We start from the raw sequence: 19,676 nt of genomic DNA on the forward strand, positions 1-19,676 counted from the left end.
ATAGGGGAGAAATAACTGCCCTGGTTCTGCTGGCCACATGATGCCTGATAAAGGCCAGGATGCCATTGGCCTTCTTGGCCACCTAGACACACGCTGGCTCACTTTCAGCTGCTGTTGGCCAGCATCCCCAGACCCCTTTCTGCTGAGCAGCTTTCCAGCCAGTCTTCCCCCAGGCTGTAGTGCTGCAGGGGTTGGTGTGACACAAGTGCAGGACCCGGCACATGTGTAGTCTCGTTGGACTACACCATTGGTCTCGGCTCATCGATCCAGTCTTGTCTTTCCCCGCCCCGCGACTTAGCCCGATCCGGACCCCACAAGCAGCGCTGGCTGGAGCGAAGCGGGGAGAAGCAGCACCCCCGCTCCTCGCCTTCCCAAGAGCACACACACACTTCGGGCTGGAGCGGGAACGGTGCCGCTGGCTCGGCGCTTTGGGCAGCCGCGCCGGGAGAACTACAGCACCCGCCATGCCCCGCGGCAGTAGCGGGGCCTACCGGGAGTTGTAGTCTTGGGGGTCAGCAGCGGGCTCCCTTCCCTCGGGCCTCCGGGGCAGCGGCTTGACCGGCCTTTCCCTCTGAGCTGGAGAAAGCAGAGGGAGCCTGACTGATGGGTCCCGGCGGCACTGGTGGCTCTGACACGGGTCAGTGCTGTTCATGGATGAGGCAGTTCCAAGTTGCTGCCAGGTACCCTCGTTGCAATGGCTATGGTCTGGTCCAAAGGGACCTGGGCACTGACGTGAATGGGCCTGACCTTCTGGCCTTGAAAACAGCCAAAACCATTAAAGTAGGAATATTGTTGTTACATTACGTCTTAGGAATGTTAACAGGGAATAAATGGACCTGTTTAGTCTAGAGAGAAGACTGAGGGGGAAATCTCATTAATACACATAAGTATATCCAAGGCGGGTGGTGGTCAAGGTCAAGAGGATGGTGCCAGCTTTTTCCATGGTGCCCAGAGACAGGACAAGGAGCAGTGGCCATAAATTGAAACACAAGAAGTTCCATCTCAACATGAAGAAGAACTTTACTATGTCAAGAGTCACCGAGCACTGGAAGAGGGAGGTTATGGAGTCTCCCTCTCTGGAGACATTCAAAATGCACCTGGATGCGTTCCGGTGTCACCTGCTTTAGGTGGCCCTTCTTTGGGAGGGGGTCAGGACCACATGATCTCCAGACATCCCTTCCAACTCAGTTAACAATTCTGCAATTCTGTGAAAAGTTGAGAGAGATTGAGCTGCAAAACCTGAATGAAAAATAAGAGCCATTAATTATTAGTAGGCAGAAACATGAGTTGTTTGCCATCCTCCTTGCTAACACTTTTTGTCAGATACAATGTTGTCACCGTGGGCCTTTTCATTAGTACCATACTTTCAAGCAGATGGTGCATCCTGGGGTATTTGAATGTACCAGTATCAAACAAACAAACAAGAAAAAACAGTTAGACAGTCAAATCCATCCCAAACCTTGATGATTTCTGTGTCCTAAATATGCTTCTGAAGAATTTTCCTGTAAAAGATAAGTTTGTATTCATGCAAAGTTGGAGTACAGGTGATGAAAATTTAGTCAGAAGGACTAACACATTTTTTCTCTCTTGCAAAATCTGGTGTGGGTATGCTAAGAGCATATATAGGGACATAATAACCCATTTCAAAAGTATGTCCTGATAATAAATACATTGAGAGGACTTGAATGGTTTGCATTCAAAATCAGCTCTTCATAGTAATACTTGCAGATCACATAATTTCTTTGGTGAATACCTCTTGTTCAGTCGAGCCATGAAGGAAGGACTGTGGACTGGTAAGGCTGGGGAGACCCTCTGAGTAATTTAGGTTCAGATTCTGCCCTGGAGCCTCCACCCTCCATTTCAGCTGCCTCCCCTCCTCCAGGCCTGCCACCATCATTCATGCCTACTTTTTTCCACACCACCCTTGCCAACACCAAAACCCACCTGACTTCTAATACCATCACTGCCTGAAGAAGAAACAAGTAAAAAGTGCTCCAGAAAAGCACCTCAGAGCAGGTTTGCCTGATTGGAATTGGCTTCAATAGGTGGAGTTACATGACCTATGTGTGGAAATGTCACTAGAGCTCTGCAACTACTCTGGCTGCAGGTTTTTTCCAGACTTACTTTATGATCCACATAAAACAGCATCTTAAATTACATCTTTTATTTACAATGCAATATTTAAAGTTGCTGTCTGGAGGTCTGTTGGGCTTTGTTAACAAAACAAATGTTCCACTTTGTTTATGCATTCTTACCCTTGGGATCTGGCAGATAAACTGGAAAATAGAGGTTTTTCTTCTATCTTAACACAGAAGAAGAATGTTAACTCTGTTATCTTCCTCTGTTTCTGTTCATGAATCAAGCAAAGATTAAGCCATAGTGCACACTTTTCAGAAATAGTAATTCAGCCTCCAGAATTACCTGCTGCTTATGTACCAGAAGAACTGGGTCTCAGCTGGCAAAAAATCAAGACGTGGGAAATGGCTGAAAAATGCTGAATGCCACAAAAGTTTCTGTCTTTTGTCCTTTTAATGAGAAAAATAGCAGAAAAGAGTATAAATGCAAAAGAGGCTTCGAAGCTTCTGCTATGCAGATTTAGAAGACAGAAGTATCTCTGTTGTCTAATTCTTCTACACACCTCTTGTTTAAGAAAAACTGAGGAAAACAAGAAGTTTGGATCTCTCCTTAATATAATAACAGGACTTAGAGGTTTTCCCATGGAAACACCTTGTTAGGCATGGCTGTGCAGTAGATGGGACTGACATCAGGGGGTGTGCACAGTTTGGGGGAAGACTGGTTTGGTACCTATCAACAGCACAGTGAGAGGAGTGAATGAAGAACAGGGCACAGCCCCAAGCTCTGGGGGGATGTCACATCATCAGCAAGGCTGCAAAGGACCCCAGTAAGGCCACAGTTTCATTTCCAACTCAAAGCTGGTTTTTACTGTGGTCTTTGTTGTTGTTTGAACACATTTTGAAGCTTACTAATGCATTTTTCTGTTTTATTGCATTTAGTGTCATTTCTGATCTAATGCTTCTATTTCGTCCAGACTGATGTAATTTTTTATATTAAAACAACACCTGTGCTGTTGATAGCAATATCAGGCAACCTTCCACAACATCTGATTAATTTCATTTCATCACCTCACAACACAGCTCTGGGAAGAAACTTTGGATGTATTGCAGTCCATAGAACTCCTGTCACTGATTTCAGTGAGATAATAATGTCATTCCAGAAGTGCCATTAGTGAATTCATCACTGCTTGCAAAAGGATAACATTTGCTTAATCTGAGGTCAACATTTGTCCTGTGTATTTGTAGATCTTGATGTTTTTCACTCTGCAAATTCAGCATTGTTGTTATAATATCTCAGTTTCGAGACAGTTTGACATCTTTCAAAACTGTTTGCTATTAAATATTAAATAAGCACTTTCTGTTCCTGAGAAGTAATAGAATGGATTCAGATTCTTAATAGCTTTTTCCTTTTTATTGTGCAGGTTGCTCAGTCCCACCAATTCTAAACTTGAAAATGCCTTGCAATAAAACAATATCACAACCTTCTTTGCCAGTTCTTGGTGTTACTGTCAGAAAGAGTAACCAAGTGCTGCATTACTTGTTGTGTTAATGGGAAAATTCTGGATCTCACTCAGTGAAGTATCTCATGCATCCTGCACTGCTAAGTCAGTGAATATTGCAAAATGCAAAGGTATAAAGCCAACAATACGTTCCAATTTCTCTTTAGGGAAATACCTGGCCTTGTGTTGCTGCTGTTTTTCTTCTGAAATACAAAACTGTTCTTACAGGAGGCTCTAGTCATCATTTACTTGACTGCTAGAGATCCATATATAATTTTAGGCCCACTTGTTATATTGTAAATCAGAGATTCAGTCACAGTCCAAACTATTATTGAAGATTTACAGCAATATTCAAATGTTTCCATTCCACAGAATGGAAAAGTAGATCTTGATTGAGTATCTTCAACGTGGTTCAACTACAATGTATTTCTTTGCCACAGTAAATTACATATAAAAACACACAATACATGTTGAATATTCATGAAGAAAGAAGCCAATAACACATAATGGTGTTCTCATAAACAGCTATAGCATGAAATTTAATGTGCTTTTCATATTTTGGACCCAATTCTGTTCTACTGAACACAAAATTGCCCTGGACCATTGACTCCTGTAAGAGCAAGACAGAAGTGTTGTCTTGTCTTTGTGGTTTAAAGTACAATTTAAAGAACCAAAGGATTCCTCAGACAATTTCAAATGTGCTAAAAGCCATTAGTCCTTTAATAAAGGAAAAAGTTATTAAGGAAGTGGAGTTTTGAATATTGTTTCCAGAACTTATTCTTGCATTCATACCCATTCATGAGGGATGTAATGAGACAACTCAATATACAAAATACAGTCTCTGTGTGTATATGTGTTGGCTGTTGTTTGCTGATGATGCCTATCTAAAAATCAACAAAGACTTTCCTAAAAAGTAGCCAAAAATCAAAATTGTAGCTAAGTATACAAACATAAGTACATAGCTGACACTTGCTTCCAGAAGAGAAGTGTTAAGGCCTCCTTAAAGACTGTTAAAAGACTCAAATGAGTCTTACCTGAGAAGTAATTCTGCAGAACCAGCATGATAGTGCCCTATGGTCATCACATACATCTCTTTCTCAAGCTGATATTCTTGCAAAAAATGTCGTGGTCTTTCTGAATCTCAGCTTGAAGAAATCATCTGGCAACTGGGATTCAAATTCCCCCTCTCATTTGCTCTATAGCAGCTCTGCAGTGCTAGTTCCACCCTCAGCATTTCCCCAGCCATCCCAGGAAGCCCTCAAATTTTAGTTTTGATTTATGCTCTGTTTCAGTTCTAATGGGTCACAAGGTAAATGTGAGCAAATAGTGTCATATCAACGTGTGAAAGACAAGCACTGTGCTGAGGCTGTGCCTGACACTTGAACTGCTTCCACTCTTAAAAAGCATTGATAAAACCTGTACTGAAGGGATTTGTTTGGTTTGGGCCCTATCTCTCAGAAAATATGTGGGATAAGTGAAGGGAGTCCAGAAGAACAGACCTATATTGACTAAGATCCAGAAAACAGATGGATTGAAACATAAGAACAGATTGAAATACCAAGGTTGTTTAGCCTAAGGAAGAAAAGAGGATCTCACGTGTTCAGTAATAGTCTTCAAATACATTCAAAGCGATTGGAAAGAGAAAAAAATAGTCTTCTCCCATTTACTTTGAATAAAACAGGAAGTAATGAGTGTAGATCAGAGCAAGAATTGATTTAGAGCAGGTATGAAGAACTTTTAAGAGTAAGGATAATTAACAAAAAAGATTGCCTGGAAGCACAATCCATGGTATCCCAGTCACTGACCTTCAAGAACAGGTTAGACATCTGTTGGGAGATGTAAATTTAGCTGATCTTGCCTTGAGATGTGACCTCTGAAGTCCTTTCCAGCCCTATGAGTCTATCATTGCATGAATTCCAGCATACTCAAAGATTAAATTGATCATCTGCAGTGGAAATGTCCACTTCCTGAGGTCTGGGCTACAGCCCATTAAAATCAGGGGGAATTTTCCAAGTGACTTTAATAAGCATTGGATCAGGCCCTAATTGAGTGTGTAATTTGGAGCTGCATATGGAATTTGGTCCACAATTTTGTTAATGGTATTTGCAAATGGGAAGGATCCAATTCCTTTTCCCAGGGCACATTAGTTTGCAATGGTTTTACAAGGGAAAGTAAACACACTCTGAAGGTGCAGTGCTAGATTTTTCTTACAAAATTGAGTGGAATTGACTGGAGGCAGACACAAGGAGAAGATCTCTGGGGGGGAATTAGCAACTTTTCTCAAGGAAGAACATTTGAAACAGCTATTTTTTACATCAATTAGGCAGGGCCAGACAGAGGGAGACAGCTAAAACTATGTTAACAACACTTCAAAAATAAATAGGTATCATGAACATGAGAATGAAATGTTTGTCTCTGCCAAAAGATCAAATTAGCTAAGAGCTTGAAAATGAGCAGAGCAAAAGAAGGGGAGACATTAAAGCTGTCAGTGGATTCAATCATTTGTGTAGTGACTGATGAGGAAATATCCATTTTCTCATTGTCTACTACCAAATAACATAAGGATTTTTCTCCATTGTGAATGATCAGTTAAATCACAAGCACTTATGCCAGCTAAAGGTCTGCCTCTGCAATTGCACTTCGGTGCAATTGAGAGGAATGCTGGATACATGAAATTCTACATGAAATTATGAGCTTGCATATTTGCAAGATCACAGCTCCTGTGGGCATCCATAGCCACTCTGCTTTTGTGGATTGTGGGCATCTCCTGGAAATTCTTGCACCGTTACCTTTGTCTTGTAGCAGGAAACAGGGATGGCTCCTAAAGCTTCTTTAACTGATGCAAGAAGCCCCTACTAATGTGGGGCTAATACACAGATGAAAACTCTTTGCTTTTGACTAATTTATTATGTCTAGTAGTAAAGACACAAGGTTTCTAAAATCATCTCCCCACTCTGGTTTGTTTGTTGCAGATGTGTTCTGTGTCTGCACAAAAGCTTGAACACTCTACCTGAGAGATTATTTATGAAATATTTACTTTGCATTCTGGGAAGAAAAAAAAAAAGGAAAAAGTCTGCATATTATTATGGATGGAGTCTTTGACTGCCAAATACTGAATTATTTATCGCTTAATTGTACAAATGATATCCATGAGGACCTGTTAGATTTCAATATGCAATTGATACACTGCACAAAAACAGGGCTGTGTCTTTCAGACTTTGTTCTGGTACTTTGGTGGGTCACCTTAAAAGAGGTATGAACACTTAGCAGAGGCCAAGCAGGGATACCTGGCAGCATTTTCGTGTTTGCAAGGGCTAAAAAGACCTGCAGAAAGCCCCATGTAGCAAACAATGCTCTGACCTGGATCAGCTCATGTGGGACCTTTCCACTCCTCACCCATATGCACTCACCAGACAGCAATCTGTCATGTTTTTCTGATGCTCCTCTTCCCTGTGGGCAACCCAATCCCTTGTGTCCTTTAGCAGAGTTCTACCTATGCTATGGACACTGAACCTTGTGCAGGGTTTTCCACCTACAACTCTAATATCTGCCATTTTCCTCCTCCCACAACAAGCATGAGCAAGGAAGGCTGGGAGACTGTACCCATTCAGCTGCTACTTTGGCCCTGTACCTACATACCTGTTGCAGACAAAAACATAAATAGACTTGCGCTGTTAAATTCAGTAAGTTAAATGATTGTAAATATTTGGTGAGCATGCCTTTAATACAGACTTTAACTGTGCAGTCTCTATTTTAATGCCACAGGTTTCCTGTCTTCAATTCTGCTCTTCAGTGGGAAAAAAATTACAGTGAGAGAGAGACTCTTCTGCTCCCAGTCCATCACCCCATAACTAATTCTGTCGTCTTTTTCTGGGGTTTTTTTCCCCTTTTCCTCTCTACTAATTCACATTGTTCTTGCCCCTGTGTTCCCAGCAGCTTGCAGCAAACTTCCCCTGCTTTCCTCTTCAAAGGATGCCGAACACCTTTTGCCTCCTTTTTCCCTAGTATGAGAAAAAGAAATGTAATAAAAATTAATCTAGTTGTAAAATAGAATTAGCCACTGTAAATCTGTAATGTATTTTTTTCCTATGTCAGGCCATTCCTTGCATTTTTTCCTTCTGTGAGTAAGATAAATAATAGAAATGAGGAAAAGGGGAACCTCCAGTGGATCTGAGAGTAGTCCCTATTCATTAATCACCCTCCCTCTCTGGGTCAGCACCAGAAGCTTCAGAGAATTCCACATTTGAAGACAGAAGCTAGTGTTATCTTCCACATTGAGATTAATCCTTTTTTAAAATAGTGGCTTAATGCTCAAGATCTGAAGCAGCATCTTCAATACCATTATGTAATTTTGTTCTCTTCATTCTTTCCTTTCCAGCAATTCTGGTGTAATTTTCGAAGTTAGCAGCAGAGTTTATGTTTTCTTCCAGATCACTGATAAAGATATTGAGCTGTATTAGCTCCTTTGAAGCTGTTAAATAACCCATTAGAAGAGAGTAGAAACATGCTGATGTAGCTGCTAATTGGTTCCCAGTGCATTTGATATGGGTAAATTGATTTTGTATAGTACTGCATTTTTTTTACCAGATTGTCATGCAGGGCTACATCAAATGACTTCAAGTAATCCATGTGTATTAAATCAATACATCTATCTTAAGCAATGTATTTTAGTCTCATCTTGTTGCTTGAATGTATCTATTTTCCACACAAAAAATATATTTATTAACATTGCATAAGATACTAACTATGAATTAATTTATATTTATTTCTGTCTTTATAATCTGTTTTCATTAGTATTTTGCCCAGGGTCTATATAATGCTTATAATTATCCAAAACTCCTTGCATTTATTCTTTACAGTGTGCCACATTCACTTTTTACCAGTCATCTGAAATCTCCCCTGTGACTGACACATATTTCAGAATGAAGATGAATAGCTCCAACAGTATTTCCACAATTTTTTTTTGTCATACTCTTTGGGAGCACTGAAGCCTGAAGATTTAATGTGTTTTGTTTTCACTGATGAACATACTCTCATACATACAGTGAGAGTGAAAAAAAATATATCACTTCATTATGATAACAGAAAGAAATCCAACTTTTCAAAGTAGCTTAGTAAAAACTGTGTTTTGTTATCAAAAAACATTGTCCCTATGTGAATTCATATCAAAGGCAAAAAAGAAATCATTGCATTTTGCTCTTGTTGGCTATTCAGAGACTGTACGATTGTGATAGAGAGAGCTGAGCTGGATTTTAGACTAAGCATCAGTAACAAAACTTTTAACCAAGTCAAAATATTGGATGTTCAATCTTAGAGGTGGCTAAGCCCTAATAAGATTTCACTTTAGGCCATTTCCACATTCTATCCAGTTCACTCTCTAAGAGACCAATGTAAGACTGAAAACCTCATTTCACTTTTCAGTAAATATAAAGAGAAAAAATGGTCAAGAAATATCACACATGATGTCAGTGGAACACACTAGCTTTCCCAAATATGATGGTTTTTAAAGAAGAGTCTGATCCTCACAGTTAAAGTGTGACTTAGTCAAAATGTAATGATAGAGCTCGTTGCTTTGTTCTCCATCAAAGCTATCCAGATCAGTCCTCCTGAGATTTGTTGAAGATTGCACTCCAGGCTTGGAAACCCAACTCAGAATGTGAAAATGGCCTAAAGAGTAATCTCATTGGTTTAGCCCCCCCTAAGATTGAACATCCAGTATTTTAATTTGGTTAAATGTTTTGTTACTGATGCACAGTCTCCAAGGACCTGCTCTGAGTATAAAGGATGCGAGCAAATGACAACTGTGACATAGCCATAGTAATGGTTATGTTTAAAATGGTAACAACTACAGAATTTGATAGAATTTTGTTATCTCCTCATCACACACTTTCTATGACATGGTTGTGAATAAAATCAGATGGCCTAGCTTGAAATATGGCCTCCTTACATTTCCAGAATGATCCAAAAATACCAGTAGAAAATCACAAGCTCCTGAACTCAGATTTCCTGCCTGTGGCCACATTTCATGGCTTGAAATATACATTGGACTTACCTAACATCCAGGATATTGTTATGGCTTGGACCTCCCACTAAATGGAAGGGAAATTTCCAAAGCTGGTTGAAAATTATGGGGATCCTATGTTTCCTTGAACTTCTTGAGAAATGAGGACTCCTCATGGGAATCCTGGAACCATTTCACCAGGAAAACTAGCTGTCTTCGAAAGCAGACCTGTCAGAAAGCTGCTGTCAGTAACCTCAGGCTTTCCTGCACTACCAGAGAGTTGGGCTGAGTCATTTTGCCAAAGAGCTAAGAAACCACTTTCTTAGAGCTTTGAAACTGTGGCTCCCAGACATCCTTACCTCGCTGTCATGGATGTGATGAGAAACAGCCTTCTCAGATGGCAACTCTCTTTCTAATCTAGTAGCTGCTTCAGGCCGTGTAATTTTTCAGCTGTGTCTATCACACAGGGGAGGGTGCAATTTTGTGCCATGGTGTGCATCTTTCCCTGGTGTGTGAGTCACAGTGAGATAAGGTGAAGTGTCTGAAAGACATGCCCGCTGACAGTGATGACTTGATGACTCAAGCGCTGCAGATTTTCTAAGGCATCAATTTCCTCCCAAGAGATTTAAAATAAAAATCCCTCCATTTTACCTTTCAGTGATGGATGTTGTGTTATTGTAAAGCCTTTATACTGCCAGCAGCAACTACTTAAGTACATACTACATGCTGTGGTTCAATCAGTCAATATAAATCTACTTGGATACGTTTATCATCGCCTCATCCTTTCTTCTTTAGTCTTCTTTGGAACAATTTGTGCAAAAGCACCTATCATTCCAAGGCATCATTCAGACAGCATCAAGCATCATGAAAAGCTAAACCATACAGCAGGGTTGCTACATAAATGTACTGGAATGTATTAGCCAAAGCCCTTTGTCCAGAGTTTCAACTCAGTAACTGGTGTGTCATGGACTGCATGAATGGGTATCATCTTTTATTCCATGGACTTTGCACTTGGTAAATTCAGGCATACCCACATGTAAAGATATGCTATCATTTTTAATAGGTGGAGCATAGGCACCTGGTGTACTCTAATCTTGTGTTTGTTTATGCTTATTTATTAGCTAGGGTTCTCAAGCAACAGTGGTGTTAAGGTGGCATGGCTGTGCTATGAAATGAGTGTATATGCACTCTGACCATTTACAGCGTGCTATTCTTTTTACCCCAAATCTAGATTTTGTACTTCAGACACAGCTTTTGTTTCTTATCACCTCAGAAAGGGTTGTGACCCACTATGAAGAGAATCTCCCAGGGTAGGATATTTTCATGTTGTTCATCCCTTCTTTTCAGTTCTAAACATTATTTTCCCTCTTCAAATTTTGTAATCAACAAGACATTCTGGATTCATTCTCATTCCAAGAAACCTCTTTATCCTCCAGAAATTTCAGACCTAAAACATTGCAGGAAAAAAAAAATACTGTGATAAAAAACATATATATTAAAAATAGTTTGCTTTTCTGGTATCTGTATCATCAGAAAACAGGTTAAACTGTTGAAACCTTTTTCTGCATCAAAATGAGTTCATATTTCCAGCACATCTCAAGACTTCTGTCCCTTCTTACTGAGATTATGGGGAGAACCATTGTGGTGTCAAAGGCTACAGAGTAGGAGGGGAGCTGGTTGGGTGCCAGCAGGCACTTCAGGTTGCCACCTTGAAAGTAAATTTGCCTTGAGAATCAGGAATGACTTACAGAGTGTGGCAAAACTCGTAGGACAAACAGTATCTCTAAAGGGAATGCTGCCAGGAAAGCTATTTAATTCTCATTTGTGTTTCTGACTGTGTCAAGAAATAGCACAGAAAAGCTACATCTTTATTTTGAATGTCCTTCTTTCCAAGGGCTCTTATTGGACTACTTCTACATATTTTATTCTTTTTAGGTAAATATCTATGGTGCAAAATTTTCCCATGTTATGAGTGATGAACACACACAAGAGCTTGGATATTTGGTAGTGATTCTATAGGTTTGGTGATGATGTGTTTTTTTGCAGAGCTGGAATATAGAAATGCATTGTGTCATCCAGGCTGAAACCATTGCTCTTTCTTGCTAAACCCTGACAACTCCCAACACATATTTGTCAGCAAAGCTGCCAATGTCTGAAGATGACAGGTAACAGGGATTTCTTTTATAAGATGATTAACCTACATTTCAACCCTATTAAACAAGTGAAGAGAAACTGTTGCTATCCTCCTAAGCATTTTTAATTTATTTTTCGTCAGTAACAACAATGCTATTGCTTGTTTCCCCAAGTCATGTTATATTGACCAAGAGGAAGGAATGTGATGTTCATTTTCCTCAAGGGCATCTCTCAGACATGTAAGCTGACTTTCTTATTGATTTGTTCCTGTCAATACGTAATCAGAAGCAGAGGAATAATTTCTGTTTTAGTCTGTAACAGATCATTTCCCCAGGGTACCCTACTTGATGTAGGGGAATAGGGGTTTAGTTGTTCAGTATTTATCTTCTTATTTAAACATGTATTTTACTGCTGTGGAGAGAGCACGAGTGGCACTAAGTAAAACAAATGTGAATTAAATGGACTTTAGGGGAAAGGCATTTTTGTTTTCTAAAATTCCCAGTGTATGGTTGAGTCTTTTATCATAAATAAGGCGTGTCTCAAAAAACTTTTGACAGATGACGGGAGAGAGAAAGCTTGAGCTCTTCAGGAGGTTTTCAGAAAACAGGGTCAGTACTTTTCAAAGAAAGCTCTTTTTTTTTTTGTAAGTCTTTCAGGCAGTCTCAGGGATAAAAAAATGAGTAATTTAACAGCCAGATAAAAGAAATCCTTCCCAAGCTGTTAAATGTTTAATACCTAGCCAGGATCCTCAAAATTCTCTTCTCCACACTAAATAACAGTATCTTATTAAAAACTTGTTAATTGGTGTGACACTAAATGCAAGTTTGTACAGGTCTCTTACGCTTCAAATTCTATCAGTGTACTATCTTCAAATTTTCACAATGCCTGTGTTACAAAACAATTCCAGTAACACTTCTAGAGCTATGTCTAGAAAACAAAAGGATTATGAATGAGTATCAAGAGCCTGTCTTCCTATTTGAACAGAATACACAGCAGTGGTAGACAAGAAGGCAAACTAATCTGCATCAAGACCCACTTGGTAGTAGCAGAAATGCAGGCATTTTGCAATAAAGACTCTTCTTAATTGAAACACAAGAAACCCACCTGAAATAGATATGAAAAAAGCTATATTTTGCCACATTATGCTAATACTTATTCTTTCTCATCTTTAACCTGTTACATGTGGCTAGCTATTGATTTTATAGTTTTTTTGTGAAGTCTTACTTTTGGACAATGAGAGAGCATTTATAGCAAGCAATTAATTTATCCCTGGTCCAGCTGGCAAAAAGCAGTAGTCCAAGAGAGGACCTTATTGATGGCCAAGAACCCCATTACACAATGAAGACTTCCATCCTATCATTGATGTCAAGTCCTTAGGGAGTAACCAGCACCAATTAACAAAGGCATTTGTACAACACCTTTAGATAGTCTATCCCCCTATGAGTGTTTTAACACTTCCAAAGAAAATTATTCTGTAGCCTTATATAAAACAACACTGAGAGGGGATAAAAAAATAATAATCCTGCAGTTTACTCTTTTCCTTTCAGGGAAGGGAGGGAAACCTGGTAGTGGCCTGAACAGTTTTGCAGATTAGGTGAGGGGGTGGAGGTATGAAGTAGCTGCACAGACTATTTCATCAGCCTTGCTGTCCTGATTTCAGTGCTCAGGAGATCACAGCACGGTGTCCTATGATGCTCTTTGCAGAGGCTGAAGCTGCAGTGGTGAAGATTTTGAAGGCCAAAATGTCAAATACTTTTCCTTAAGTACCTTGAGACACAACCTTCAATCTTCAAAAGGAAATCAGAGGAGATTTATTTTCTAGTCAATCGTATAGCTCCCCTCTCATTGCTGAATTTGACTTCAAGCTAACCTAGAGCACCACAGGCACATGTTTCCAAGCCATGTAAAACATCCCACTGACAACACAAGGACTGATCCATTCAGGAGCACAATTCTCTTCAAACACCTAAGGGCAAAACAGCATTCACTTCAGATTTTCCAACACACTGATAACAGCTAAAGGGCTTAGGCTTTCCATTAATTAAGTACATCGCCCTTTAGTTTACAGTTATGTACCTGGGTTCCTTCTTATTTATGCACAGCTGGAGGTAAGATACATAATTTTTTCAAGATAATTTTAATTGCTTTAAAGCAAGGAAGAGATCCTGTGTATCTTCCAGCAGTAACTAAACTCACCATGTATGAAATGTCTTTGAAATACTGGTTTCTCATTACACAGAAAAGTGGTGTTCTGTGCTGTTATTTGAATGACACTGCTTCTTACATACTGCTGTGCATTGAATTTATCATTGCAGTCAGAAAAGTCTTACTCCAAAACCCCGTTCTTCCTTAATAAACCCAGCTCTTCATTCACAGTCCCCATAGTTGTTGTAACAACTGTGAAAATATGAACCAAACAGTGCAAAAATCTGCTGGTGTAGTTAAATACCTCTTGAAACAATAGCACCAAAGGGAATGAAACACTGCACATTTCTTAAGAGAGTGTTAATTCTTCTAGACACAAGTCTGAGGGAGGGACATAAAGTAGGGTGAAAAATAAAAGCATACAAAAGATGAAGTGTGTTACAAGCCATACTAGTCATTGCTGTTATTCAAAGCAAGCAGTAACTGGAAGCTCACTTTCTACTGACAGCTACTATTCTAAATTTCTAAGCAGATGCTAGCCACTCAGGTCCCTCTCTTCTAATGGATAAATCAAATAAAATAGCAAAAGGATTTTCAGATCTTCTTTTTCTGGTTTTTGGGAGTTCATCTGGACTGCAGGATCCCCCAGGAATGCATTCACTTTCTGTTAAAAGGCCATCCACACACGTTTAAAGCAGCATTTAAATCCCAGGCAAGTAATCCACAGACTGCAGAGAGGCCTTTTTCAAGAGCAAAGGACATGCAAAATGGAAGCTATTTTGTTCTGCTTTATTGAAACCAGAGATAGTCCCAATTCAGAACCATTTAAAACACTTATTAGCATTAATCATTGTAGGTTAAATAAAACATAAAAACTACATTTTAGGGGGGAAAATATTATTAGGTATGATACAATTAATATGTAAAACAAAAGGTAAAGTATTAACAGATTGCAGCATCCCATACATGAAGCAAGTGGGTCCAGCCCAACCAAAGCTCTTATATAAACAAAACAGAGGAAGAGTACCTAGCAGGTGATTTTAAACTGGAAATTTATCACCGACTCTGGTATAAATAATTAAGGGTAAGTTAGTAAAATATATCACTGTAATGAAACAGTGTGATGACAGCCAGAATGCTCACACGTGTAACCTATCTAGTCACGCTTATTCCCATGTGCCATGAAGGATTAGTGAAGACATGGGATGACAAATAAGTTTTTCAGGTATTGATACAGACTCATATTACATTGCAGCACTTTAGATAACATGTTGTACTGTGAGCAAAAATAATAAGTTTTTGAGCATCACTTTATTACTTTTAAGTTCCAATTCCTGAAAAATAATGGCTGGTTTTAGATTTCTCAATCTGCAAGACAAACATTTTCTACAATATGCCACTTTCATGCACAAGAATGGCAAGTCAGAAATTGTACCTATGCATATCTCTATCTTGCTACCTTTGATCCACAACTTTATGTTCATAAAGGTGAAATGATCACTAACAGAAAAATGTACTTACAGAATAAAATGTGTAGTATATGAGAACCAGACATAGCGAAAAAAACACTACATGTCAGCAGAACCATACAAAACTGTACTTTATATACACACATATATGCAGAGCATATACAAAAACTAGTTCCTTCATATTTTTTTTTTAAACTTGTTCATGACAAGCCAGAAAAGCAAGTCACCCTCAACTGGACAGTCACAGTCCTGAGTCACAGTGCAAACAAGCTCCACCAAATATCCTTGGCACTACAGCCTGTGCCTCAGTCCTGCTGCCAGCTCTCTTGAGAAAATCAGTCTTGGACAAATCCAGCACCAGCTGGCTAACCAAGAACTGCAGCGTTGATATTATTATTATTATTATTAGAGAAGATCAGTTACACAGTCAGGTGCTCCAGTACAGTAATTCAGCTTTTCACCAGCCATTAACTACTAAGAGGAATTCCAGTTGCTGCTAAACTTTCAACTCAGAGGTTGTAATTTTTCTGACTGTTTATGGAGGGTGGTGGTACTTTCCAAGAAATACAGGGAACCAATGGAGCAGAAATCATTAATTTTACATTTTAAATTCACTATTTTTAAACAAACAATCGCCCTATTTGAAGGGGCTGCACCTTTGCTTTGACAAACAGCAGAGAGGCAACAATATTGTCAAAAGTGGGCCCTGTGTTCAGAGAAAATGCGAGATGCTCTACACAGCACACTGGCCTGTTACTTTTATTCTGGTTTCAGACTTCGCTACTGAAGCTTCCAGTAACCCAAATCTCAAGAACTCATACAATCAGATTCCTTATTAATTTAAATCTTTTTCTTGACTAGAAGCAGAATAAAGTGATTTAGATTTGCCCTGCCAAAAGCAAAACCTCTTTAATCACCATTCAAATTTTAAAATCTGTCAGAGATTCATTATAAAAACTTTCAATTTAAAAATATTTTAACATATAACTCAGAAACCTGTTCTGATTCACATACTGCTCAAAGCCAGCTGTGAGAGCTGGTTGTTCAGGACAACATCCCATAAAGATCAGCAACAATTGCCATTTCTAACATAAATTAGAGTATACAGGGTACTCACAAATTGTCTTAAAAAGCTTCCAGACATCTCAGTTAGGATTTAGTAAGTTTTGAGATGCCATGGTAGAAAAAATAAAAATATGCAACAATGATTTACAAAAGCTTAACAATCAATTACGGATAACTGCTATATATTGAACAAAAGTTTATGGCACCTCTAAAAACACGGGTTCGATCTCATCTTGTTTTCTGAGTAACTGGTCTAGCCTCTTACTGGGTTTTACATAGGAGGAATCAGATCTCTTCCAGCATTGGGTCATGGACCCATAAAATGTATGAACCTGTGATGTTGGTAAGTTTGGAATTTCCTTAGCACTGAAGGCCACACTAAGCTTTTCCCTCCCCAGCCAAGTGAAAGAGCCAGGCATCCCTGGCAGACTTGCTTGTACTAGGATGGAATTAAATGTTCCCTGAAGGAACCTGTCTCTCTCCCCTGCTATCTACAGTGATGATTACTGAATTTTCATTTAAATAACCCTAGATTATCAGTTAAATACTTGCTGCAATGAGACAGAGACATGGATCATATATCAGCACAGCTGAAAACTGAAAGTTTGGCCAAAATATCCAAGGCTGTATTTTCTAGAATGAGTGTTTTCAAAGGAAGGTAAAATATAGGAGAAACTACTTATATGTGAAAAAACAATGCAGCATAGGTTCTCAAATAAAATGCAGAGGGATATTTCCCACCTATGCTCCTCCAAACCCTTGGAGACAAAATGTTCCTGTTGATTTTATCTGGCTCTGTTTCAAGCCCTAACAATTGGTGACATTTTATCTAAGCAATCTCACAACCAGCCAATAAGGTCTGGTTTTCTATGTATCAACACGGAAACGACGCTCTCGGCTGCCTGCTCATGATTTATTGTGGAAAGTTATTTTTCCCTTTTGTTTGCTTTTCATAAGCCCTCCTGAAAATGTGCAGTGGCGATAATTTTCCTCATAAGAGAACAAATTAATGTTGTGGAATTCAGGCTGGGCTCTGGTTTTGAATACAGCATTTCTTACTCCAATTCCCACTTCCAATGAAATTGATGAAGAAGATAAATTTGGATTTTATCATCTCAGTCACGCACATTCATAAAAGACAGAAATTGAAAACACATACGGTTTTACATTATTTCTACTTCATAACCCTCTGTAGGAATTCTTTCCTCCACTGCATTTCCAAGTGCATCACGCTTCAAAGATATCACATAGTGTGCCTTCCACACCACATCCCCACACAATTGAGAAGATTACTCCACAAATTCAGGGAATTACATCTGTAAGCAAACATTCATGTTTGTTTTTTAGATTCCAGCCTCTAACCTCGAATAATATTGTGCTCTCTTGTGCAGTTTTTGTACAGAAATATCATTCTTTGAACTCAAATACCTCTTGGAGCACAGCACTGAGACCACACGGAGTGGGGCACTGTGGCACCCTCTTTCAGAAACCAAGGAATACGCAACCTTGAACTCAGATAACTTTGGTCTGGGGCACAGATCTGAGGAACCCTGGTAAGCAGTGGATATTAAGCCTGTATTTATCCTCATTTTACATTTTCAGCAACTATTGAAACCCACACCATACACAGGGAATCATTCCACTCTACACAGGGGCTGCATTTTCACTTCTTTCTGGAGCACACTGGAACTGTATGGGGTCCAGCAGTTTCCTTCATGACAACTCCTTCTTCCACATACACAGCACTTCCTGACACAGATTTTGACTTCCAGTCCATAAAAACTGCATTCCCTCATCCTTTGGATCCTTTTTGTTTTTTCTTCAGTTAGCAAATTCAGTCCACTTCTTGCTGATGTTTACTGAAAGTAGGAGATGAAGCTGCAGATTTAGAAAAATCATGAAGCAGAGTCCAGCTAAAAAGATGGCAGAGAAATTCTAAGCCAAAATTCAGGTTTTATGAGATTTTTTCACCCTATTATTACAGAGAAAACTCTAAAAACAGGCCAAGTCCACTTTGCAAATGTAAGAAGATAAGTTTTTGCAGAAAACCTAAATTTTATTTAAAAACTGATCTTTTTATTAAAAAAAACCCCAACAAAACAGTCACTGGTTGAAACAGAGAATCGGAGTACTTTGTAATTTTGACAGGATATTAGAGAGGATTTTCCAACTGGGTTTTGCAAAATCCCTTTGAAGTAAAGCCTTCTGCTTCTGGTCCTTGCGTTATTGCTCATGGGAAGTATTGAAATTACTGCTTTCAAGATAAGGAGCCACGTCACTGAGATCACGAAGTCCTTTTTCAGTGAAAAAAAAGCAAATGGTGCTGTTTTTCAAGTAAATCTCAAAAGATCAAGTTGGGTCAGCAGCACCGCCTACCCGTCTGTGAAGTCTGCCTTCCAAGTTTGATTGCTCCATTGTTACTGTTTTCATGAGGATCTAAGGGTGGAATTTGCTGACCTGAAACACATGAGGAGACATGAATTCAATTTTCCTGATGTGAGAACAACACACCATACACGTAACAGTTAGAATTTAGCTTGCATAAGAATTACATCTGTGAAATATTACAAGAAAACAGCCGTACCTTGAATATTTTCCCTTGTATCCTGCTCATGAAAAAAAGGCTTTCACATTTAAAAAAATATATGAAATATGGCTATTGAGAAGACATGAAATACACTGAAATTATATTATCCATGATTTTTTTAATAGTTATCTTACAGAGCTTCTTACATCTTAAAAAGAGAAAATTCTCATCTTTCTCCTAGTTCCACCTAAATGTGAATGGTGCAAGTTTAAAGAGATTGTGCCCGTCCTAAATCTGCATGCCATTTAGTCCTAGCACACTGGAGTTTTACAAAGCACTGTAACTAAACACATGGTGCCTACAATTGACAAAGAAAAACAGATCTGTTCTTTCCATTGAATCCCTTCCTCTTTTTTAGGCATACCCACGTCTTTCCAGTTGACAGCTCTGATTACCTAACATCACCACCACCCCTTTCCTTGCAAACTCTCCTGATTTTTTAATCATCTTATGGAGCAATTATTTAGAGTGTTCGAAAGAATTCCAGCCATTACAGGAGAGCCAGAGATCTCTCCTGGGGCAGAAGGGCACTGCTCCAACTCCCTCCCCTGTGTGTCCTTTTAGCACTGCTGCATCTTTTGTCTAGCTGCCTTCCTATTAGTGGAAAACATACAATGTGCTTAATAAGAAAAATAATAAATGGGGAAAGAAATTCTCCCAGCTCCAGTCCATCCTGTCTCTCTCTCTCCCTTTCTCTAGTGT

General features: G+C 39.2%; 1 protein-coding gene across 1 annotated transcript in view; it reads right to left on the reverse strand.

The window, feature by feature from the left end:
* Positions 1-15,453: 15,453 nt before the first annotated feature.
* The window catches only part of RAB31 (RAB31, member RAS oncogene family), a 62,484-nt gene continuing 58,261 nt past the window's right edge, over positions 15,454-19,676 (reverse strand). The window contains exon 7 of the mRNA XM_074548483.1: positions 15,454-18,844. Coding sequence (XP_074404584.1) covers positions 18,747-18,844 — 98 coding nt within the window. The 3' untranslated portion in view covers positions 15,454-18,746. The remainder of the gene's footprint in view (positions 18,845-19,676) is intronic.

Source organism: Zonotrichia albicollis, chromosome 1 (genome assembly GCF_047830755.1).
Source record: "Zonotrichia albicollis isolate bZonAlb1 chromosome 1, bZonAlb1.hap1, whole genome shotgun sequence".
In the NCBI taxonomy this organism is placed as follows: domain Eukaryota; kingdom Metazoa; phylum Chordata; class Aves; order Passeriformes; family Passerellidae; genus Zonotrichia; species Zonotrichia albicollis.